Genomic DNA, 25,995 nt, shown 5'->3' with positions numbered 1-25,995 from the left:
AAGTCGGAAATTAGTATCGTTAAGGAAGATCCATATTTCCAATGAAATTCGGTTTATCTTCCTTGGTCGGTCGTAGCCCGAATTTGAACTATATCGAGCATATATGGGACACTTTTGGGTGTAAAGGGCACGAAATGACACCCCAGTTCAAACCCGTCATGAAATAAACGATACCCTTCGTTAAGATTTCTGCTACCTTAGCAACAAATTAGTCGACTTATGGCAGGAATCAGAAGACGTTAAGATGCGGTTATCCGTTTGAAAGGAGGCTGTGCACATATTTCTAATTCTTTGGCGTATAATGATCAACCATGATGTGAACAATCATCTTAAGATTAATTTTGAAATGTCTGACATTGTACAGTTCGACTACAGAAAAAGTTGTAAAATGCATTTTTTTTGTCCAAATAACACTTCATTTTGCTATAAAAATTTTGGTGAGATAAAAAAAAAATTTCATACATTTTTTGTTCGTTTTAATGCCATTGTTATTATTAATTAAGTTTCAATATTATTTTACAAATATTTTATATTACTCCATCAAAAATAAGAGGCTGATTTTTTAAGTTTTAAAAAATCAAGGCGTTGCAATACTTTTTTCCATGTGTATATAAGCCAACACTGAGAGCTATTATTAGTTTTGGTCAAACTCCTGTATATACTCTTTAGCACTTATTATTGAAGATTTAAAAAGAGGCTGAAGATTCTAAAGGGACACTCCAAGTTCTCATTTTCAAATGAAACTGACAACACATTGGCAGAAATAAAAAAAAAAACGCCAAAAAGACCAACATATCGACCAGTTTTGAAAGAAAAGATTTTTCCATTCAGGTGGAACAGAGAGTGCACAAGGTCCTTATTTCAGAGCGAACTTCATAAAAACACTGAGTATTCCCTTGTGTTTCGTAAATGTTAGTTGATCCTGCTGGACCAGATAGTATCTTCGTGTTACTCAAATAAAATACGTTGAAATGTTATATTGAAAAGGGATGAGGTAATTGAGTCTTATCTTGGGTTTTCTAAGGCGTATAGAATCGATACATGCACGTGTGTTTTTGTATTTTTGGAGCCTTCAGTGTACCCCTCTTCTACTTGAGGCTATTGAAAATAATCAAAGGATCACGGTCACATTTTTGCAAAAATGGTTCTCATAGCAACTAGTTTTAGCTAGTTTCAAATTCTACATCAAGTCAGTTGTATGACAGTTGATTCAATTAGTTCAATGTATAACGTTTTATTTTGAAATTTCCTTGGCATTTGTTTTTTTTAATTTTTATTTTGTATATTTTTTGTAGGCAAACCACCAAAGTGCAGGAATAAATGTCATAAAAAAGCTAATTGTAGAAAAGGAAAATGTGTCTGTAAATCAAAATACCAAGGTGACGGAGTTAAATCTTGTAAAAAAGCCAAGAGTACGTATTTCTAGTTTGTATAAATTTATGCTTTTAATGCCAATGTAGAAACACTATCAGCCACATTACATGTATATGACAAATCAGGATCATTGAATGTTTATGCATGCTGTATTTGAATGTACTTCTTATATAGCAATGTTTAGAAAATATTGTGCACGTTATATGCATCATTTTATCATTAATCGAACATTAAACTAACAAAAGATAATTGATTATCGTAAAAATATAAATAAAAAGAGCCGGTATGATCACCAATGAGACAATTCTAGTGTTATCATTGGTTAAAAGCGACAGAATGGCGACATTGTATATTAAATGTGCGGTTAGTAGGCGTGTTTTTCTGATATTTTTATATATATTTATACTTTTTATCTACAAGTTCTAGGAGTCAAACATTGCCTTTAGAATATACCTATTCCTTTTAAATTTGATTTTGTATGCTGACGGTTAACAAAAGTGGTAAAACGTTGATTTTCAAAGATAAAAGGAAATTAAGTACACATTAACTTAAAAATATTTAATCTGCAGGATTTTTATTCCATTTTGTTACAGAATCAGCATATTTTGGTTGTTATCAGGATCACAGCAAAAGAATACTACCCAAAGATGTACTGACATACAAAAGAATGACAGTTCAAAAATGTCGACAGTTTTGTGGTAAAAAAGGATTCAAGTACGCAGGTGTTGAGGTAAGTCAACGAAAGTTAGAAGCTTGTGTTCATGAATCTGTGAAATACGGTACTTAGTTGTTAAATTGTATTTCATATGTATATCACCTTACACAGAAACAAGGTCTTTTCGTTTTATTATATAATGTTTTGGACTCGTTAACTTCTTTTTTTTTTAGATTAAGGCAACCTTTGGTTAATCTTTGAACATTATGTCCCAGTGTAGTGTAGAAATTATGACCTCTTGAAAGCTATTTTATTGTTTTGCTTTGACGCCTTACTGCGACTTCATAACACTGAGGACATGACATTTTTGGTGGGACTATCAGAGGGAATTTCTCTCTCAACTTTGAGATGCAATTTAACTAATAGTATATAAGTTTCATTAAGAACTAGAAATGTTTGGATATATACAAATTCCTACTTTTACTTTGTTTGTTTGCGCAAAATATCTCTAACAATTTCTTAAAGCAATGATACAATACGTTATATTTTTAACCAGGCCGGACGATTATCTTCTGCTTTTTTTTAAACGTTTGGTTGAAATCATTTTAGAAGAGAATAAAATATGTTTTTTCAACAAACTCGGTAAATTTGACAGACCCGACTTTCCGTAACATTTGATTTATATTATCAGGAAATTCGGGTACGTCTTATTTACCGAGTTTCGAACAAACAATTCTTTTATTAATTAACTGACGTCTGACAACTGAATCAGCTAAACGTTTTCATGAAGAAGTAAATTATCTTTCGAATTCGGACAGAAAATTACTTTGACGTTATGACGTCCCAGTTATTCGTCAAAGCATAAATAATATAATAGCCTTTCAAGACGTCAAAATTATTCGGACTAGTCCCAGGGGGATTGCCAATCTTAAGCCGGATGAGTGTTGCTTATAAATAAGATCCACATCACAACGCTTTCGGAGTCGCAATGTACATGCCTTCAAATTTGAATATTCGTATCTTATCATAAGATGGAAAAGGTGCATATTTACTACCTCGTACTTTATTTGGCCTTTTTAACTTTTTTGGATTCGAGTGTCACTGATGAGTCTTTTGTAGACGAAACGCGCGTCTGGCGTATATACAAAATTTAGTCCTGGTATCTATGATGAGTTTATTTATATATCTCTTTCGTAAGCAAATAAGTATGTCAATATAATGGAATTATATCGACTGTCACATAAGTGATAGGTTAAGGAATCTATAATACCAGGTTAAACTAGTATTTTCGACATAAGAATGCCTGTACCAAGTCAAGAATATGACAGATGTTTTCCATTCGTTTGATGTGTATGAGCTTTTAATTTTACCATTTGATAAAGGAATTTCCGTTTTTAATTTTCTTTGGAGTTTGGTATTTTACTTTTTTTACGATTTTTTCGCACTGCCTTTTATCTAATTAGCATATGGAATTCAAAAGGTGTTTCTTATGATACAAGTTATATTACTTTCATAGAATGGGAACGAATGCTTTTGTGGTGATGTTTTACGAAAGAACAAAAAAAGAAAAGAAAGTGATTGCAAAACGCCATGCTCAGGAAATAAACAGCAGATATGTGGTGGTCCATGGAGGATCTCTATTTATACAGGTACCGGATCATTTGTATATATTTCCCCTACCTCTTTACCACCTTTTACTAAATAATGATGTTACTTTTATTATGCAAGTTGAGATAAGCGAATGCGATGTTCCAAGTTCATTCAATATCTCCGCTCATTCAATGATAAAAACTACATACGTCATTCGTTTAAAAAAAGTTTTAGAAATTTGTAAATAAGATGGCCAGTAATAATGGCTTTATGATAAAAATATATTGCATAAAAAAATTAAATGAAGCTTTAAGCATATATATCAATTAAGGAATAATGATTTCAAGGTATGCTCTATGCTCATTTTAACATGGGTAGGCATTTTATTTGTCGATATTTCACACTGAGCAGTAGAGAGGTGTAAAATATTGTCAAATATAAGGCCTACCCATGTTAAAATGAGCACAGAGCATAACATGACGGAATTATGTCGATTCAAATAGAACAAATACAGTGTTTTAATAGGTCAAAACGTACAATAATACCCTTAAAATGTTTTGCTGTTTCCGTTTCCCCATGTTGATTGGTAAACAATATATAACAAAAGTCAATGGAAGCTGCTAAAATGTATTAAAATAACAATGAAAATAATGAGAATATAAATAGGCAGTTTGTGCGCATTTGTCAAACATATTTAGTGTGCTGATTACAAAACCTAATAAGGACGTCAAAATAGAAAAACGATATTTTTTCCATTTACAAATTAGAGCTGAAATTGTTGGTTACCCAAGTATATGTAAATGTTGTTATGAATTATAATGCATTCTGATCATTTTTAGCAATAACACTCCTTTCTTTAATCTTTGTATAGACATGATAGCTGAGTTCTACAAAAATACAAAGTAGTCTTATTGATTTACTTACTTTTTTCAACTTATGGGTTTAGTAGTTTTTAAAAAGATGACTAAGGACTAGACGAAAAGGATTTAGTCATAAATTGTTTTCCAATATCAATTTATGTCATTATGTGCTACATTGAGATCTTGTTTGAAGCAACCCATCAATATTGTTTGTATTTGTAAGTTTTTCAAGCAAGATCAATAAATAGGTATATTCCATAAGTCCTATATGTATCTGCACCCCGTGCATGATAATATCAGTAAATACAGTTGTTGATTATTTAGATATTTATATATTATTGCAGCCCAGACATCCAAGTGCAGGAACAAATGTCATAAGAAAGCGAAGTGTAGAAAATCTTGTAAGAAAGTCAAACGTGAGTATCATTTTTTATTTTTTGTAAACAAGGCAAATTACAACATATACATAAATCATGTTTCCAACACTTCTTGAGTATCATTTAATACTCATTCAAGTAATTTAGTGAAATGGTTCAAAACAACTTTGAGAAAATAAGGACCTTGTGCACTCTCAAACTATAACTATCTACAGTATGAAGAATCGTAGATTTTCGTTTATTACTGTATAGAAATACATATAATTTTATATTTCTATTTATGACAACATACACAAAATCAATGTCAGTACTAATAAAACAATCTTCAGCGATCTTCTTCAGGTAAAGTTGACCTTTAATGGATTTGGCCTTTTTTATGTCCTTTTAGTTATATAGGTCTCGAACTGTTTGGGTCTCATACATCATTTGCTTTCAAATATTCGGCTTTGAACGTTCCTAAAAAGGTAAATCGAGAAAGCTCTTCGGACCAATGACATTTTAAACGTGTTTTCATTTTTATTTACAGTATATTTTTTATTAAACATGGTGTGTCTCTGTTTAGAACAAGTTTCAGTATATATGAACATGATGAATGCTGAAAGAATTGCAAAAAAGTGTTATAAAGTATTTATGGAAAATTGTGTAACACATTTCAATATACTAGTACATTATCTTTGTCGACATTTTTAAAAAAAAAATCGTGAAATGGATAAAAAGCCAAAAAACCATTAGGACTATGGTGTAAAACTAATATTAAAAAGATAATTTGAATACATTATAATCATGATAATGGTCAAATATTTTATTATTATTATAATCATCAAACGCAAGGGAATTTTTGTATAGCATTGCTATTGTTTAAATAGTTACCATGGGTACCAGGTTTTTAAGTTACTACCACTATAAAAGTCAAAAAGTCTGAAAAGACCAGTTTTTGTCTGAATTTGCATGAATTTTTACTCGACATTCTTAATTTGTCTGAATAATTTTAAAAACTCTTGACAAAGTATTAATTTGTCTAATAAGGTTCTTGATTTTGGTAGTATGAACATTGTCTTAAAATTTCCAGACACTTCCTGTATCATCTGATAAGTGTCTTGATTAGTGTTGACCAATTCTCGACCTGTCTTGACATATTCTTGACATTCTTAATAATGTCTAAATATGTCTTGACATATTCTTGACATTCTTAATAATATCTGAATATGTCTTGACATAATCTTGACATTATAAATTATGTCTGAATATGTCTCGACACATTCTTGACAGTCTTAGATATGTCTTGACACTATCTCAACAGTATAAATTTCGCCTGAAATGGGTACAGACTTATTCTGCACTGTTAATAACATTCTATTGCTGTTCTATACTCCTTTTTATTATGGGTAAATTAAACTTTGAAGAATCAAGGATTAATTTGGTATAGGAAGATTCCCCTTTTTGTGCACCTAAGATAGAATACTCTGAATAATCCCCCATGTAGTTTAATTTTGATTTACTTGGATTTTTCAATGTTTAAAAACAACCCAAAAACATTTTTTATTCAGTTTGAGTGTTGAATTTTATAATTTTTTATCAAAAACAATTTGTGATAACTCCTTCCTGAAAAGAAAAAAAAATGTTTAGATCTATGTAATGCATGTCTGTTTGAGATCCACTTCATAAGACTAATGATTTTATAGAAATCATTGATGGGACCCAGTATAAATATATATTTTTTTATTATTCCAGGTGTAGATAATTATTTTCTTTTAGTCTTTAAAATGGTCAACTGATAAGTTGTATGGCTGCTTACAGGTAAAGCAGTAATATCTATTTGACAGTTGTGTGTATTCTGGTGTGGAATACCTTAATGTTATGGGGTACATCCTGTCCATGTGTAATACTTAATATATATTACAACAGATGACATTACACAAATATTTCATCTGTTAAATGAATGATTTGTACATCATCATTATTTGCTATTTATATAAACCACATTTTTGTACAATAATTAGTTACCATATTAACATTGAATATTGTAGAATGAAATATGTCTACAGTATGATTGGTTTTAATCATTTAATAAATAAGATTTAGGATCACAATTTGTATTATTTTAAAAACTCACAATTAAACTGTTTTATATCAACACACCCTTATTTAAATAATCTTATACATTAGATTTCATAGCCATAATTGCATTTGTAAAAATATTTTTTTCAATTATTTTACATGCCTAAGTTTCATATTTGATGAAAAAAGTGTAACTACAAACAACAGTATATTATGTAAAGAGAAATAAAGATTAAAGTTATATCATGAATATTGGTCATAATTTGCTAAACTCAGAACTGTCAAATAAATTAAAAACACAATTGAAAATATTCAGAATATGTCAAGCCATACTGAGAAAAAATAAGAATGTCGAGAATATGTCGTGAAATTTCAAGACAGTATTCAAATGTCAAGAATTTGTGAAGAACTTTTAAGACCATATTCAGAATGTCGAGAATATCTCGAGTAAATTTCATACAATTTTGATATAAATGAGAATTTGTCAAGAAAAATTAAGAAACAATTCATACTTTTGGAGAATGTCGAGTAAAAGTTCATGCAAATCAAGACAAAAACTGGTCTTAACAGACTTTTTGACTTTTGAAGTGTACGCCAGACACGGGTTTTTTAAGACTCGTCAGTGACGCTCAGATAAAAGAAGTTAAAAAGTATATAGTTGAAAAGCATTGAGAATCCTAAATTCAAAAAGTTGCACAAATACGGCTACGGTGCCTGGAATAAGAAAATTATAAAAAATATGCAATATATCTGTATTGGAATGTCATCAGTTATAAACACCAACTTAACCATACTTTGCTAATGTATTATAAAAAATCAATATTTCAAGAAACGGGAAATTTTCTTCAGCTTCAAGAAAATGGAAATGCTATCATTATACACTGGCAAACAAATTGGCAATTAAACTATATGGAGAAAAATCGACATGTGAAAGACATGGACGGAAGTTCACAAAAGGCAGAAATAAAAGCTATCCAGGCTGTAGGACTTGCTGGTGCTGTCAGAAAGCAAAAGGTAAAACATTTTCCCGAAAAAAGATGAAATTCTTTAAATCACTTTCAAAATTGGATATTTTATCATTTGGGCCAAAGGAAACGTATGATATTTCCTTTGGTATGTCTTTTTATGTTAGGTGATCTGTAATATTACTTGACAATTTTGTAAGAATCCTACTGAGCACCACTGTCTGTGTTTTGTTTCTTAATTAAACGGTATAATGTGATTTTTTTTTCTTTTGAAGTTGTATATATACAAATGGAAAAAGTATTGCAACACCAAATTGAAATTCAAAAAAAAAAAACACTGTTTATTTTTTTGTGATAAAATTTGTTGAAATAGAATAAGTTTAACATTTTTTAAATATCACCTGAGTTTAATCAATAAATATCGACTCGATAAGTTCTTACCTGCACATGCAGCTACTGTACTCATAACCAATAAAACAGATGTTTTTGTCCTCATTGTTTTCAACACTTTAAATAAACAAGTTCATATAGTTATGTGATTGACACCTTGTAATTGGTCATCCACAACTCATAACTGCAGCAAGATGGCAGATAATCAGCATGAGAGAAACAGGTATGTCGCTGTGACAATTGCACGTATTGTTGGTTATCACCATTCCACTATAAGTCGTTTTGGGAATAAAAATCAGGCAAAAAACGATGTTAAAGACCTTCCGAAATCAAGAAGACCCCCTATAACATCTGCTAGGGAAAATCAAGCATAATGAAGGTTGGTCAGAAGGAAACCCATTGCAAACAATACAATCCTAAAAAGAGAGTAATGACCATACAGGAGCCTTTAAAAAAGAACTGTTCGAGATCGGCTCATCGCTACTAAATATCGTGGATAAGACCATTTCGGGGACCTTTGCCTACGAACAGACACACAGGTGCCCGTATCCAATATTGCTCAGCTCGCCAAAGTCGGAAATTAGTATCGTTGAGGAAGATCCATTGTTCCAATGAAATTCGGTTTATCTTCCTTGGTCGATCGTAGCCCGAATTTGAACTATATCGAGCATATATGGGACACTATTGGGTGTAAAGTGCACGAAATGACACCCCAGTTCAAACACGTCATGTAATAAACAATACCCTTCGTCAACAATGATTGCTGCTACCTTAGCAACAAATTAGTCGACTTATGGCAGGAATCAGAAGATGTTAAGATACGGTTATCCGTTTGAATGGAGGCTGCGCACAAATTTCTAATGCTTTGGCGTATAACAGCCTCCTACTTAACATGTTATCTTTATTCCAGTGATCATGCGGACTGACTTATTGATCGAGAAATTTCGATTTTTAGTAGACAATTACAATTTACGATAAACATATATAAGATACTAACTATATCAGCAACGTAGTTACAATCATTCTGTATACCGTTTTGCAGTTCAGACTTCCAAGTGCAGGAGTAAATGTCATAAGAACGCCAGATGTATAAAAGGAAAATGCGTCTGTAAAGGCAAATACCAAGGTGACGGAGTTCGATCTTGTAAAAAAGCCACACGTATGTAGTTTTATTTTGTACACAGTTTACACTTAAATGTCAATGTCAATGTAAGAAAACCGTAATACAAACACAACAATCATCCCTTACACAATATTTGACAAATCACAAGCCTTATATGTTTTTTCTTTAACTGTTATTGTTATTCAATTAACTTCAACTATAGAAATACCCAAAAAAAACTCCGGCAAACGTTATTTATACCACATATTATAAAGAAAAACATATTTCAAGAAGCGAGGTTTTTTTCAGCTTCAAGAAAATGGAAATGCTATCATTATACACTGGCAAACAAATTGTCAATTAAACTATATGGAGAAAAATCGATATGTGAAAGACATGGACGGAAGTTCACAAAAGGCAGAAATAAAAGCTATCCAGGCTGTAGGACTTGCTGGTGCTGTCAGAAAGCAAAAGGTAAAACATTTTCCCGAAAAAAGATGAAATTCTTTAAATCACTTTCAAAATTGGATATTTTATCATTTGGGCCAAAGGAAACGTATGATATTTCCTTTGGTATGTCTTTTTATGTTAGGTGATCTGTAATATTTCTTGGCAGTTTTGTAAGAATCCTACTGAGCACCACTGTCTGTGTTTTGTTTCTTAATTAAACGGTATAATGTGATTTTTTTTCTTTTGAAGTTGTATATATAAACACGGAAAAAGTATTGCAACACCAAATTGAAATTCAAAAAAAAAAAAAACACTGTTTATTTTTTTGTGATAAAACTTGTTGAAATAGAATAAGTTTAACATTTTTTAAATATCACCTGAGTTTAATCAATAAATATCGACTCGATAACTTCTTACCTGCACATGCAGCTACTGTACTCATAACCAATAAAACAGATGTTTTTGTCCTAATTGTTTTCAACACTTTAAATAAACAAGTTCATAAAGTTATGTGATTGACACCTTGTAATTAGTCATCCACAACTCATAACTGCAGCAAGATGGCAGATAATCAGCATGAGAGAAACAGGTATGTCGCTGTTACAATTGCACGTATTGTTGGTTATCACCATTCCACTATAAGTCGTTTTGGGAATAAAAATCAGGCAAAAAACGATGTTAAAGACCTTCCGAAATCAAGAAGACCCCCTATAACATCTGCTAGGAAAAATCAAGCATAATGAAGGTTGGTCAGAAGGAAACCCATTGCAAACAATACAATCCTAAAAAGAGAGTGATGACCATACAGGAGCCTTTAAACAAGAACTGTTCGAGATCGGCTTATCGCTACTGGTTATCGTGGATAAGACCATTTCGGGGACCTTCGCATACGAACACACACACAGGTGCCCGTATCCAGTATTGCTCAGCTCGCCAAAGTCGGAAATTAGTATCGTTGAGGAAGATCCATTGTTCCAATGAAATTCGGTTTATCTTCCTTTGTCGATCGTTGCCCGAATTTGAACTATATCGAGCATATATGGGACACTATTGGGTGTAAAGTGCACGAAATGACACCCCAGTTCAAACACGTCATGAAATAAACAATACCCTTCGTCAAGAATGATTGCTGCTACCTTAGCAACAAATTAGTTGACTTATGGCAGGAATCAGAAGACGTTCAGATGCGGTTATCCGTTTGAATGGAGGCTGCGCACAAATTTCTAATTCTTTGGCGTATAACGATCAACCATGATGTGAACAATCATCTTAAGATCAATTTTCAAATGTCTGACATTGTAAAGTTCGACTACAGAAAAAGTTGTAAAATGCATTTTTTTGTCCAAATATAACTTCATTTTGCTATAAAAATTTTGGTAAGATAAAAAAAAAAATTCATACCTTTTTTGTTCGTTTTAATGCAATTGTTATTATTAATTAAGTTTCAATATTATTTTACAAATATTTTATAATACTCCATCAAAAATAAGTGGCTGATTTTTTAAGTTTTAAAAAATCAAGGTGTTGCAATACTTTTTTTCCATGTGTATATAAGCCAACACTGAGAGCTATTATTAGTTTTGGTCAAACTCCTGTATATAATCTTTAGCACTTATTATTGAAGAATTAAAAAGAGGCTGAAGATTCTAAAGGGACACTCCAAGTTCTCATTTTCAGATGAAACTGACAACACATTGGCAGAAAGACCAACATATCGACCAGTTTTGAAAAAAAAGATTTTTCCATTCAAGTGGATGTTAAATCGAATAAAAAAAGGTCGTATATGTGTATTCTTCAACATGTACAAGCACCGATGTTTTTACAAGAAGATATTTTGTTTAAGGTTAAAATAGGCCATATTCTCGATTCAAACTTGATTAACTGACAGTGCTTTCGCTTACAATGAAAGACGCCAAACAGACAAACATGTTTCCAAACACACAGCACAAAAACTGCACTAAATTATGAACAGAGCGAACTTCATAAAAACACTGAGTATTCCCTTGTGTTTCGTAAATGTTAGCTGATCGTGCTGGACCAGAGAGTCCCGTCGTGTTACTCAAATAAAATACGTTGAAATGTTATATTGAAAAGGGATGAGGTAATTGAGTCTTATCTTGGGTTTTATAAGGCGTTTACACTCGATACATGCACGTGTGTTTTTGTATTTTTGGAGCCTTCAGTGTATTCCTCTTCTACTTGAGGCTATTGAAAATGATTTAAGGGTCACGGTCACATTTATGCAAAAATGGTTCTCATAGCAATTAGTTTTAGCTAGTTTCAAATTCTACATCAAGTCAGTTGTATGACAGTTGATTCAATTAGTTCAATGTATAACGTTTGATTTTGAAATTTCCTTGGCATTTGTTTTTTTTAATTTTTATTTTGTATATTTTTTGTAGGCAAACCACCAAAGTGCAGGAATAAATGTCATAAAAAAGCTAATTGTAGAAAAGGAAAATGTGTCTGTAAATCAAAATACCAAGGTGACGGAATTAAATCTTGTAAAAAAGCCAAGAGTACGTATTTCTATTTTGTATAAATTTATGCTTTTAATGCCAATGTAGAAACACTATCAGCCACATTACATGTATATGACAAATCAGGATCATTGAATGTTTATGCATGCTGTATTTGAATGTACTTCTACTATAGAATTGTTTAGAAAATATTGTACACGTTATATGCATCATTTTATCATTAATCGAACATTAAACTAACAGAAGATAATTGATTATCGTAAAAATATAAATAAAAAGAGCCGGTATGATCACCAATGAGACAATTATTTAACATAGACCTAATGACGAAAAGTAAGCATATGTTTGTTATCTCATTTACATTTCTAGTGTTATCATTGGTTAAAAGCGACCGAATGGCGACATTGTATATTAAATGTGCGGTTAGTAGGCGAGTTTTTCCTTATATTTTTATATATATTCATACGTTTTATCTTCAAGTTCTAGGAGTCAAACATTGCCTTTAGAATATACCTAAAATTTTAAATTTGACTTTGTATGCTAACGGTTAACAAAAGTGGTAAAACGTTGATTTTTAGAGATAAAAGGAAATTAAGTCCACATTATCTTAAAAATATTTAATCTGCAGAGTTTTTATTCCATTTTGTTACAGAATCAGCATATATTGGTTGTTATCAGGATCACAGCAAAAGAATACTACCCAAAGATGTACTGACAGACAAAAGTATGACAGTTCAAAAATGTCGACAGTTTTGTGGTAAAAAAGGATTCAAGTACGCAGGTGTTGAGGTAGGTCAATGAAAGTTAGAAGCTTGTGTTCATGAATCTGTAAAATGTAGTTGTTTAATTGTATTTCATATGTATATCACCTTACACAGAAACAAGGTCTTTTCGTTTTATGATATAATGTTTTGGACTCGTTAACGTCTTTTTTTTTTTTTTAGATTAAGGCAACCTTTGGTTAATCTTTATAAATTATGTCCCAGTGTAGTGTAGAAATTATGACGTCTTGAAAGCTATTTTATTGTTTTGCTTTGACGCCTTACTGCGACTTCACAACACTGAGGACATTTTTGGTGGGACTATCAGAGGGAATTTCTCTCTCAACTTTGAGATGCAATTTAACTATATATGTTTCATTTAGAACTAGAAATATTTGGATATATACAAATTCCTACTTTTACTTTGTTTGTTTGCGCAAAATATCTCTAACAATTTCTTAAAGCAATGATACAATACTTTATATTTTCATCCAAGGCCTGACGATTATCTTCTGCTTTTTTAAACGTATGGTTGAAATCATTTTAGAAGAGGATAAAATATGTTTTTTCAACAAACTCGGTAAATTTGACAGACCCGACTTTCCGTAACATTTGATTTATATTATCAGGAAATCCGGGTACGTCTTATTTACCGAGTTTCGAACAAACATTTCTTTTATTAATTAACTGACGTCTGACAACTGAATCAGCTAAACGTTTTCATGAAGAAATAAATTATCTTTCGAATGCGAACAGAAAATTACTTTGACGTTATGACGTCCCAGTTATTCGTCAAAGCAAAAATAATATAATAGCCGTTAAAAATGTCAAACTATTTCGGACTAGTCCCAGGGGGATTACCAATCTTAAGCCGGATGAGTTTTGCTTATAAATAGGATCCACATCTCAACGCTTTCGGAGTCACAATGTACATGCCTTCAAATTTGAATATTTGTATCTAATCATAAGATGAAAAGGGTGCATATTTACTACTTCGTACGTTATTTGGCCTTTTTAACTTTTTTGGATTCGAGTGTCACTGATGAGTCTTTTTTAGACGAAACGCGCGTCTGGCGTATATAGAAAATTTAGTCCTGGTATCTATGATGAGTTTATTTATATATCTCTTTCGTAAGCAAATAATTATGTCAAAATAATGGAATTCTATCGACTGTCACATAAGTGATAGGTTAAGGAATCTATAATATCAGGTTAAACTAGTATTTTCGACATAAGAATGCCTGTACCAAGTCAAGAATATGACAGATGTTTTCCATTCGTTTGATGTGTATGAGCTTTTAATTTTACCATTTGATAAAGGAATTTCCGTTTTTAATTTTCTTTGGAGTTTGGTATTTTACTTTTTTTACGATTTTTTCGCACTGCCTTTTATCTAATTAGCATATGGAATTCAAAAGGTGTTTCTTATGATACAACTTATATTACTTTCATAGAATGGGAACGAATGCTTTTGTGGTGATGTTTTACGAAAGAACAAAAAAAGAAAAGAAAGTGATTGCAAAACGCCATGCTCAGGAAATAAACAGCAGATATGTGGTGGTCCATGGAGGATCTCTATTTATACAGGTACTGGATCATTTGTATATATTTCCCCTATCTCTTTACCACCTTTTACTAAATAATGATGTTACTTTTATTATGCAAGTTGAGATAAGCGAATGCGATGTTAAAAGTTAATTCAATATTTCCGCTCATTCAATGATAAAAACTACATACGTCATTCGTTTAAAAAAAGTTTTGGAAATTTGTAAATAAGATGGCCAGTAATAATGGCTTTATGATAAAAAAATATTGCATAAAAAAATTAAATGAAGCTTTAAGCATACATATCAATTAAGGAATAATGATTTCAAGGTATGCTCTATGCTCATTTTAACATGGGTAGGCATTTTATTTGTCGATATTTCACACTTAGCAGTAGAGAGGTGTAAAATATTGTCAAATATAAGGCCTACCCATGTTAAAATGAGCACAGAGCATAACATGACGGAATTATGTCGATTCTAATAGAACAAATACAGTGTTTTAATAGGTCAAAACGTACAATAATACCCTTAAAATGTTTTGCTGTTTCCGTTTCCCCATGTTGATTGGTAAACAATATATAACAAAAGTCAATGGAAGCTGCTAAAATGTATTAAAATAACAATGAAAATAATGAGAATATAAATAGGCAGTTTGTGCGCATTTGTCAAACATATTTAGTGTGCTGATTACAAAACGTAATAAGGACGTCAAAATAGAAAAACGATATTTTTTCCATTTACAAATTAGAGCTGAAATTGTTGGTTACCCAAGTATATGTAAATGTTGTTATGAATTATAATGCATTCTGATCATATTTAGCAATAACACTACTTTCTTTAATCTTTGTATAGACATGATAGCTGAGTTTTACAAAAATACAAAGTAGTCTTATTGATTTACTTACTTTTTTCAACTTATGGGTTTCGTAGTTTTTAAAAAGATGACTAAGGACTAGACGAAAAGGATTAAGTCATAAATTGTTTTCCAATATCAATGTATGTCATTATGTGCTACATTGAGATCTTGTTTGAAGCAACCCATCAATATTGTTTGTATTTGTAAGTTTTTCAAGCAAGATCAATAAATAGGTATATTCCATAAGTCCTATATGTATCTGCACCCCGTGCATGATAATATCAGTAAATACAGTTGTTGATTATTTAGATATTTATATATTATTGCAGCCCAGACATCCAAGTGCAAGAACAAATGTCATAAGAAAGCGAAGTGTAGAAAAGGAAAATGCGTTTGTAAAGGCAAATACCAAGGCGACGGAGTTAAATCTTGTAAGAAAGTCAAACGTGAGTATAATTTTTTTTGTAAACAAGGCAAATTACAACTAATAAATAAATCATGTTTCCAACACTTCTTGAGTATCATTTAATACTCATTCAAGTAATTTAGTGAAATGGTTCAAAACAACTTTAAGAAAATAAGGAGCTTGTGCACTCTCAAACTATAACTATCTACATTATGAAGAACCGTAGATTTACGTTTATTACTGTATAGAAATGCATATAATTTTATATTTCTATTTATGACAACATACACAAAATCAATGTCAGTACTAATAAAACAGTCTTCAGAGATCTTCTTCAGGCAAAGTTGACCTTAAATGAATTTGGCCTTTTTTATGTTCTTTTAGTTCTATAGGTCTCGAACTGTTTGGATCTCATACATCATTTGCTTTCAAATATAGGCTTTGAACGTTCCTAAAAAGGTAAATCGAGAAAAGCTCTTCGGACCAATGACATTTTAAACGTGTTTTCATTTTTATTTACAGTATATTTTTTATTAAACATGGTGTGTCTCTGTTTAGAACAAGTTTCAGTATATATGAATGCTGAAAGAGTTGCAAAAAAAGTGTTATAAAATATTTATGGAAAATTGTGTAACACATTTCAATATATTAGTACATTATCTTTGTCGACTTTTTTCAAAAAAAAATCGTGAAATGGATAAAAAGCCAAAAAAAACATTAGGACTATGGTGTAAAACTAATAGTAAAAAGATAATTTGAATACATTATAATCATGATAATGGTCAAATATTTTATTTTTATTATAATCATCAAACGCAAGGGAATTTTTGTATAGCATTGCTATTGTTTAAATAGTTACCATGGGTACCAGGTTTTTAAGTTACTACCACTACAAAAGTCAAAAAGTCTGAAAAGACCAGTTTTTGTCTGAATTTGCATGAATTTTTACTCGACATTCTTAATTTGTCTGAATAATTTTAAAAATTCTTGACAAAGTATTAATTTGTCTAATAAGGTTCTTGATTTTGGAAGTATGAACATTGTCTTATAATTTCCCGACACTTCCTGTATCATCTGATAAGTGTCTTGATTAGTGTTGACCAATTCTTGACTGTTTTAAATTTGTCTCGACCTGTCTTGACATATTCTTGACATTCTTAATAATGTCTAAATATGTCTTGACATATTTTTGACATTCTTAATAATGTCTGAATATGTCTTGACATATTTTTGACATTCTAAATTATGTCTGAATATGTCTCGACACATTCTTGACAGTCTTAAATATGTCTTGACACTATCTCAACAGTAAAAATTTCGCCTGAAATGGGTACAGACTTTTAACATTATGCACTGTTAATGACATTGTATTGCTGTTCTATACTCCTTTTTATTATGGCTAAATTAAACTATGAAGAATCAAGGATTAATTTGGTATAGGAAGATTCACCTTTTGTGCACCTAAGATAGAATACCATGAGTAATTCCCAATGTAGTTTAATTTTGATTTATGTTGATTAAATCTTTAATTAATTGCTTTTACTTGGATTTTTCATTGTTTAAAAACAACTCAAAAACATTTTTTATTCAAATTTGAGTGTTGAATTTTATAAATTTGTATCACAAACAATTTGTGATAACTCCTTCCTGAAAAGAAAAAAAAACTGTTTAGATCTATATAATGCATGTCTGTTTGAGATCCACTTCATAAGACTAATGATTTTTATAGAAATCATTGATGGGACCCAGTATAAATACATATTTTTTTATTATTCCTTGAGTAGATAGTTATTTTCTTTTAATCTTTGAAATGGTCAACTGATAAGTTGTATGGCTGCTTACAGGTAAAGCAGTAATATCTATTTGACAGTTGTGTGTATTCTGGTGTGGAATACCTTAATTTTATGGGGAACATCCTCTTTTTAATTAGCATGCTATGAAATAGCCAGTTATGTGAAAGTTATAGATCGTAGTTAACCTGTCCATATACATCAGCTCCCGGTCAAATGTAAAAACAGGGCCTACTCGAATTTAAAATGCTTTAGGAAAGACACAGATATCATCAGCAATATGATGCCCGGAGTAATGCCATTTTCGGTTAATTTTGTTTTTAATGAAAACGGTTAATTGGTGAAGACAACCTTTAAAGTTTGTTGATCTTTAAATTTTATTTGCTATGTCGTTGTACTGCTGCCTCAACCATTTCCAATGTTATTCATACATATTTCAGAATGTCGAAAAACTGCAAAGGGTACAGAATACAAAGGTCGAATAAGTTTGACACAAACTGGACGTACCTGTCAGTATTGGGAACGACAATATCCACATAAACACCCATTTAGCATCAGCTTCAAAACAGAACATAATTATTGTAGAAATCCTGACAACAGTGGACAACCATGGTGTTATACAAATGATCCAACAAGACGTTGGGAATATTGCCAGATACCAATGTGTGGTAGGTTTAATTTGGAATTCTTGCATTTCAAAGAGCTAGTGATATCAGAATCATTATATTGTTCTGTTTAACTTTTTCTTGTTTAATCTCATACCTTGTAGAGTAAAGGTGTAATACAAATGTAATGGTCTTGGAAGCTAGGATGAGCTGATAATTGAATATATCAATTTTTACCACCTTTAACTATTTATACAAGTGAAAGAATCACCCAATTACCAACAAATTAACATGTTATCAAAAGGTCGACGTTTCTATTGTGTATATTTTAAATAAATGTTTGGGATTATTATTTGGAATAAGAATTAAGATACAGTATATTTTTTAATTTTTATTTAAAGCACCCGAAGATCCAGAGGATGTAAATGGTGAGTATTTATTTTCTTAGAAAAGAGAGGATAATTATTATGGAGGTAAAAAGAATACAAAAAAGAACAATCATAGAAGAGGGACGAAAGATACAACAGGGACAGTCAAAATCATAGATCAAAAATAAACTGACAACGCTATGGTTAAGAAAAAGACAAACAGACATATAATAGGAGACACAACATAGACAACTACAGACAAAGCAACACAATCCCCACCAAAAACTTGGTTGTATTTGTACTTTGAAATACGCAAGAGTGTATTTAATTCGTTGACCGTCTAAAACAACTTCTAGAAAATGAATGCAGTGTTTGAAAAAATAATTTAAAAACTGATTTATCCTTCAAAAAGATGTGTTTGTTAACCACCCAGTTATAACATTTCTTACAATCGTAATTAACGAGTACATACTTTAATAGCTTGATGTGTGGTATATGCGTTGATCATTATTGAAGACCTAACAACTCTAACGTCATTTGGTCTCTGGTTTAGAGTTGTCCTATTGGCAATCTTGTCACATATCCTTCTTTTTAATTAGCATGCTATGAAACAGCCAGTTATGTGAAAGTTATAGACCGTAGTTAACCTGTCCATATACATCAGCTCCCGGTCAATTGTAAAAACAGGGCCTACTCGAAAGTAAAATGCTTAAGGAAAGACACAGATATCATCAGCAATATGATGCCCGGAGTAATGCCATTTTCGGTTAATTTTTTTTTTTAATGAAAACGGTTAATGGGTGAAGACAACCTTATAAAGTTTGTTGATCTTTACATTTTATTTGCTGTGTCGTTGTACTGCTGCCTCAACCATTTCCAATGTTATTCATACATATTTCAGAATGTCGAAAATCTGCAAAGGGTAAAGAATACAAAGGTCGAATAAGTTTGACACAAACTGGACGTACCTGTCAGTATTGGAAACGACAATATCCACATAAACACCCATTTAGCATCAGCTTCAAAACAGAACATAATTATTGTAGAAATCCTGACAACAGTGGACAACCATGGTGTTATACAAATGATCCAACAACACGTTGGGAATATTGCCAGATACCTATGTGTGGTAGGTTTTAATTTTGAATTCTTGCATTTCAAAGAGCTAGTGATAACAGAATCATTATATTGTTCTGTTTACTTTTTTAGGGAATTAAACGACAAAATGATCCTCCGATATTCTTATTTAGTAGTAATTTAAACCATAACTAAAAATGTGCATGCAAAGCGTTTTCTTTTCATTTATTTTATCGAACTTTATATTAAAACATTTGAATAAATTGAAAATATTTGGATAAATAATTCATATACTTTTGTATCTCAAGTACAGAATTCAATACAGAATGTTTAATTTGTCTAAAACACAATTATTACCGTACTAATTTTTCGCTTTGAAGGTATCTGCAACTTTTCGTGTTTTTTTAACACATGCATAACAAAAACTACTATACCAAAGACGTATACAAAATAAAACAGGTCCTTATAAAATCAAGTTTAAAGACATATTATTTGACACAAATAGTTAAACCAAGGTGATACCTTATTATGATAATGGTTATTATAAATATTTATATCTGTAATATTCTATATTTATTTAACAGCTGCTTGTTCTGTAAGAGAAGAGATTGTAGAATGCAAAGCGACTGTTAGAGTCTCTGGTTCATGTTTTTATAAATCGAAAGTAGGATCCAGCTGTGTTTACACGGTGCAGCTGTCAGATTCACAGGCAATCATCAAGACCTCAACACAAGAAATGGTACTTACAAATGGAGGAAATCTGGCTGAATGTGCTATTTTTACCTTTAATGATGGCACTCTAAAAATAGAGGATGACGTCTGCAAATGCTTTGAAGCCATAGTGCAGAACAAATAAGACTGCATGACACAGTATGTATCAGATTTTGATAAGACTATTAATTTGGAAAAAAGAGGGGTTATATTCCAAAAGGACACAAAGGGAACATAAAAAAATCTAAATAAAATATGCAGCAATAATTGTTCAAACAACTATTTACCCATACAATGTAATGTAAAGGTATAAAATATAGAGCAGTTTATTTATGAACTAGTGTACATGATTCCTTAAATTATTTGTTTAATAGTACTGTGTTCTTTTTTTCGATATTATATTGGTACCCTGATTCGCTTCATTTAATACGCTTACCGTTAATTCATGCATATACTGGATATACAAAAAACAATAAAGAAATTCAATATACGTGTACAATCCTGTCGACAATTAGGCAACATTATGTATTGCGATTGAGCACTTATATAATATTCGGCAGGTTAGACAAAGAAAGGGATCTTTAAATGTCATATCAAATGTTTTGCATCTATTTATTTGCAGGTGGAAAACAAATTTTATTCAACGTTCAAAAACCTTTCGAGGAATTTTAAGATTTGAACCAATACCTAAATGAAACTAAATGCATTATAAAAAATACTGCATCTATACAGAAAAAAATAATTATATATATAAGCGCTTCATATATTTTCTTTTTACAATAAGAATGTTTTTTTCTTTGCAGATTTCACATCATTGTGGGGACTTAACATAATTAGAGGCATTGTGCTTAAATAACAGAGTGAACTTTCAATTCTTTTGAGTTTAGCTTTGAATATATTATCATCTAATAAAAATAAATTACAGATATTTTTTTCTATATTTATTCATTTATAACGATAACAACAAAATACTTCGAAATACTTGAGATATGTAATGCATCAAGCTTTAAGATATGGATACACTATTACAGTTGATTGATATTCAGTATATAAAACAAGGAGATGAGGTGTGTTTGCCAATGAGACAATTATCTACCATACTTAAGCCAAACTACAAGCATATGAATACAAGGAACTTTATTTACACCAACATAAAGTTTTCAACTATGAATACAAGCAATACCGTATAGGTAGCTAAAACAAATATATACAGGCTTGGCAATATGTAAAACAACTCAAACGCAATATCCGACGGTCTGAATTGCGACAAAAAAATATACTGTAACAAAGCAAATATGACAGCACTAGATGGGAATGATTGTTTCAACCAAAGATTGTGGCAGCATTAAACGTGAATGTAAGTGCTCAAACCTCCTTTAAATTTGGACAGTGGTGATTTTCAGAACTATTAATCTCAGTTTTGAAATTACTTGACATCAGATTTGAACAAAACTCGAAGAAATTACTTTCCTATAATATTTACACACCTGGGTCAATGCCACTGCTTGAGGACGTGTAGATCAAGAGGGTCTCATCAGCCAAGTAGTCAGCACATTGGTGTTGACATGAATATCAATTATATGGTCTTTTTTATATAAATTACATGTTTATTAAACTTTGAATATTTCGGAAAACTAAGGATTTTTTTCATTTTCCAAAGCATAGATTACCTACGTATGTGACACGAATTTTGGAATTTTGGGTCCTCATTGCTCTTCAATTTAGTACTTGTTTGGCTTTATTACTTATTTGATTAAAACTAAATGATAAATCTCATGTTGACGAAACGCGCGTCTGGCGTATTATAATACTATAATCCTAGTACATCAAACAAACAAACGACAACTACTAAACAACAAGGCTCCTGGCTGAGGACAGGTGCATACAAAGGCAGCGGGTATGGATAGTGTTGCTTGGAGGTGTCTGTATTAGCACACACACCTTTATTCTATAAACGAAAACATGGGTGCTTTTTGAAAAATTGTCCTTGACATTAATAAGAAATATGTGTTCAAACTCAAAACAGTTTAAGAGGTCGAGTTATTAACAATTAGAATACTGCTACATTTACAACGTTGGATATGTAATGTACAATTCATTTTCTTCAATGATGGAACCAAACTTCCAACCATTCTGACTGTATTTTGACCTTTTTGTAGCTTTTTTTTGCGTCGATGGTTGCTGTCTCGTAGACGTTGACCTCCGCATCTCCTAATATTCATTTGTCCAGTACAAGTTCAATATACAGGACTTCCTGGCACTTCTATCGGTTGCATTTTTACGTCAACACAATTGTTTGTCAAACAACTGCTACAAATTACATGTATGTTGATCTATAGGACTTCTCCTTTCTGAACTGATATTGACAAAATAAGCTATAAGATTAATATTTTACTACTGGTAACACACAAACGTGACTTTATCAAGGGTCAATTGTCATATAAACCAGCAATATGGACAGTTGTAAAATGCTAAAAAACCACTTGATGAGTTTAGCTTCTATGTAAAAAGAAGATTTAGTATGGTTGCCAATGAAACAAGTATCCACAAGAGATCAAATGACACAGAAATTAACAACTCTAGGTCACCATACGGCCTTCAACAATGAGCAAAGCCAATACCACATAGTCAGCTTTAGAAAAACTGCGACTAAACAGAAGAAAACAATTTAAACGAGAAAACTAAAGGCCTAATTTGTGTACAAAAATGAACGAAAATCAAACATGAAACACTTCAACTAAAGAACATGACATGGGATCTGTTCATACCGCATGTCGCAGGTAACATGTAACATGTTAGCAGAATCCCAACCTCTCCCGAACCAGTGTTAACTGATGTTACAGTAAAACATGAGAACGAACTATACAAATCAGCCGAAAAAGGCTTAACTAATGGATACAAATACAAAAACACAGAGTGATCGTGGTCGGTTACTTGTATATCTTAAACAAGAGATTTAAGAGTTCCAGCAGTTACTGACAGCCAATAACAACTACTGTGGATTCATTATTATAAGTTGGATACTAATTTTCGTGGCTTTCGTGGGTAGAGTCTAACAACGAAATTAAATGTTCAACGAATAGCAAATTTTTTATAGGCTTGTATGCAGACTTCGGAAAAACCACGAAATTAAATATCCACGAACATGCAAGTTTTCTTAAATCCACGAAAATTGGTACCCACGAAAATAAATGAAGGCATTGGCTACGGTTACATGGAAATGTAACAATAATAAAAATATAATTGTTACATCGGAGACTAATTGCCGGAATGCAAAGTTTGGTAAGGAACCGATTAATTACGAATGTAACAATAATTATTGAGGCTACGGTTACGTTGCGTTATTGTTACACGAAAATCAGCAATGTACTCTAGATTGATTAAACTTAAATATTCTATAGTTGTATTGCTTTATTCTTTCATATGTACCAAATAATACTTGTAATAATGATAAATAAAATATTATTATTCCGCAACAAATGGTGTTTGAATAGTTTTAAGTATAAATGGTTTTGATATTCTTAAAGATACTAATTCAGATTAGGAGTGCCAAAGGCGAACATATTGTTCAATCATGGTTTCACTTTTAAGTATTTAACTGCACACCTAATCTTATTACTGCCATCATACTTTGAACAATGAATGAAGAGAATCCTCAGCATTACCAATTTTGTTTAGGGTGAAAAATTCAAAATGAAACTGAAACAATATCAAGACACACATTTCATACAGATATACAAACGCAGTTCTAAAAAAATGATACATCAAAGTTTGCTAACTGTGAACTTAAATACTGGGAACTTCTATATACATGTATCCATGGAGGACGTAATTTCGTGCATGAAAAATGTGTCGGACTTAAACATGCTTTAAAAACCACTAACTGATTGTAAATACAATATTAAAGAAAGTGTATGTATTGTAAATATAAAACAGATGTATTCAACTTTTATTATTTAGTACATATTACTAGTCCCATCGTACATTAATTGCTGTTTTTCATGTAACAATAACGCAATGTAACCGTAGCCTCAATAATTATTGTTACATTCGTAATTAATCAGGTCCTTACCCAACCATGCATTCCGGCATACCATGCATTCCGGTATTTAGTCTCCAATGTAATAATAATATTTTTATTATTGTTACATTTCCATGTAACCGTAGCCAGTGCCATAAATGAATCCACAGTAATAAAACAATTTAAGCATAGAAGACTACATTATCAATAACACATCCAACACGTCATAAACAGTCAAAGAAAACATCACATTTTCTTTGTTTTGTCTAGATAAGGTATCCAACGTATAGTACATGTAGTTGCAATAAATTACCGTGATTTCCAAATGAAATAAAGACCGAAAATTTCAAATGTGAAATAAACTCCTTAAATTCATGCCTAGAAAAGATATAGATCATGGCATTTTCTTCTTTATTTTCAATAAAGCCAATTGTCAATTTAAGATAAGAATAACACGCAAAACAAACCAAAGAATCGAAACTTCGAAAAATATTTTAATTTTACTCATCGCCGAACAAAACTGATAATTAACTCATCCACTACGCGCATTCGTGAATTAATGTGTCGTAGTTGTTCTTTTACTCGTAAAATATTTTTCTTTATTTGATTTTTTCGAGTAGTTTTCGATGTTTACATAATTTTAACAACCTGATTATTAGACTCTGTCATCATTGAGCCATTTAACTAAACTAAGTATATCAATAGAAATTATAAAAACGATAGGAAATAGAATCACAATTAAGCCGCCAATTCCAAGATATTGTGCAGACTTCCTTGAATCATCAGCACACCCTTTAGTGTTCATGTATAATGTCGTTTCTTTTTTGTTGACATATATTGCGTTCTTCAAAAGTACAAGTCTTTCGGCTAGTGATGTATCTGTCCAATTAGCGTTATCTTTTTGCGGACAATATCCACAATTGCAAGAGGAATTGTCACTTCTGCCAGCATCTGTCACTGTTGAAGTTGACGTAATTTCTGTCGAACAATCTGAATAGGAAAACTATGACATTAGAACAAAGATATTTACCAATTCAATCAATATGGTCTAGATGAATATATATATGATCCATGTTTTTTGTCTATAAAAAGTTTACAATTCGCTAGATGTATACATGTTATTTTATCATGCCCATTGGATTCTCTATTTTCCACAATGTTTTTAATTATTTATTTGAGCGGATTAATGTTTTATTTCATTATGTTTTTATCTTTGTCTGATCTTATCGTGAACAGTTTAGTATATATACCATCATGAGATTTGATTTCTTAAAGATTCATGATTAAAACGAAAATGAAAGAAGCTGTCTTTTAATAGTGCATTCTTTCATAATCATGATAAAAAATATTTCTTAATATTTAGGTTTTTATTATTATAAATTCAATTGGTTTTTTTTTACAAATGGTAAAAAGCGTCGTGTCAGGACAATGCATGGTTTTGCTCTTTGCTGAAGACTTTTGTGGGTGGTTATTATTTTTGGATAGTTATATGTTAACATTCACACCAAATCTTCTGGTGTTCATAATGTACGAAGTAATTGCATGCATAAAG

At 31.2% G+C, this 25,995-nt stretch overlaps 1 protein-coding gene across 9 annotated transcripts in view; it reads left to right on the top strand.

The window, feature by feature from the left end:
* LOC134711167 (uncharacterized) overlaps window positions 1-21,352 on the top strand; it is a 431,307-nt gene extending 409,955 nt beyond the window's left edge. For 8 of the 9 annotated variants that reach the window (XM_063571621.1, XM_063571624.1, XM_063571619.1 and 5 more), the window contains 14 exons: window positions 1,296-1,412; window positions 1,968-2,104; window positions 3,546-3,678; window positions 9,312-9,428; window positions 9,681-9,845; window positions 12,224-12,340; window positions 12,954-13,090; window positions 14,517-14,649; window positions 15,795-15,911; window positions 18,102-18,329; window positions 18,668-18,694; window positions 19,536-19,763; window positions 20,296-20,581; window positions 21,226-21,352. In XM_063571621.1, coding sequence (XP_063427691.1) covers window positions 1,296-1,412; window positions 1,968-2,104; window positions 3,546-3,678; window positions 9,312-9,428; window positions 9,681-9,845; window positions 12,224-12,340; window positions 12,954-13,090; window positions 14,517-14,649; window positions 15,795-15,911; window positions 18,102-18,329; window positions 18,668-18,694; window positions 19,536-19,763; window positions 20,296-20,567 — 1,928 coding nt within the window. In that variant the 3' untranslated portion in view covers window positions 20,568-20,581; window positions 21,226-21,352. The remainder of the gene's footprint in view (window positions 1-1,295; window positions 1,413-1,967; window positions 2,105-3,545; window positions 3,679-9,311; window positions 9,429-9,680; window positions 9,846-12,223; window positions 12,341-12,953; window positions 13,091-14,516; window positions 14,650-15,794; window positions 15,912-18,101; window positions 18,330-18,667; window positions 18,695-19,535; window positions 19,764-20,295; window positions 20,582-21,225) is intronic. The other variant, XM_063571625.1, reaches the window with a different exon arrangement.
* Window positions 21,353-25,995: the final 4,643 nt, after the last annotated feature.

Source organism: Mytilus trossulus, chromosome 3, assembly GCF_036588685.1.
Source record: "Mytilus trossulus isolate FHL-02 chromosome 3, PNRI_Mtr1.1.1.hap1, whole genome shotgun sequence".
NCBI classification, from domain to species: Eukaryota; Metazoa; Mollusca; class Bivalvia; order Mytilida; family Mytilidae; genus Mytilus; species Mytilus trossulus.
This window is presented reverse-complemented; position numbering and strand designations above follow the sequence as displayed.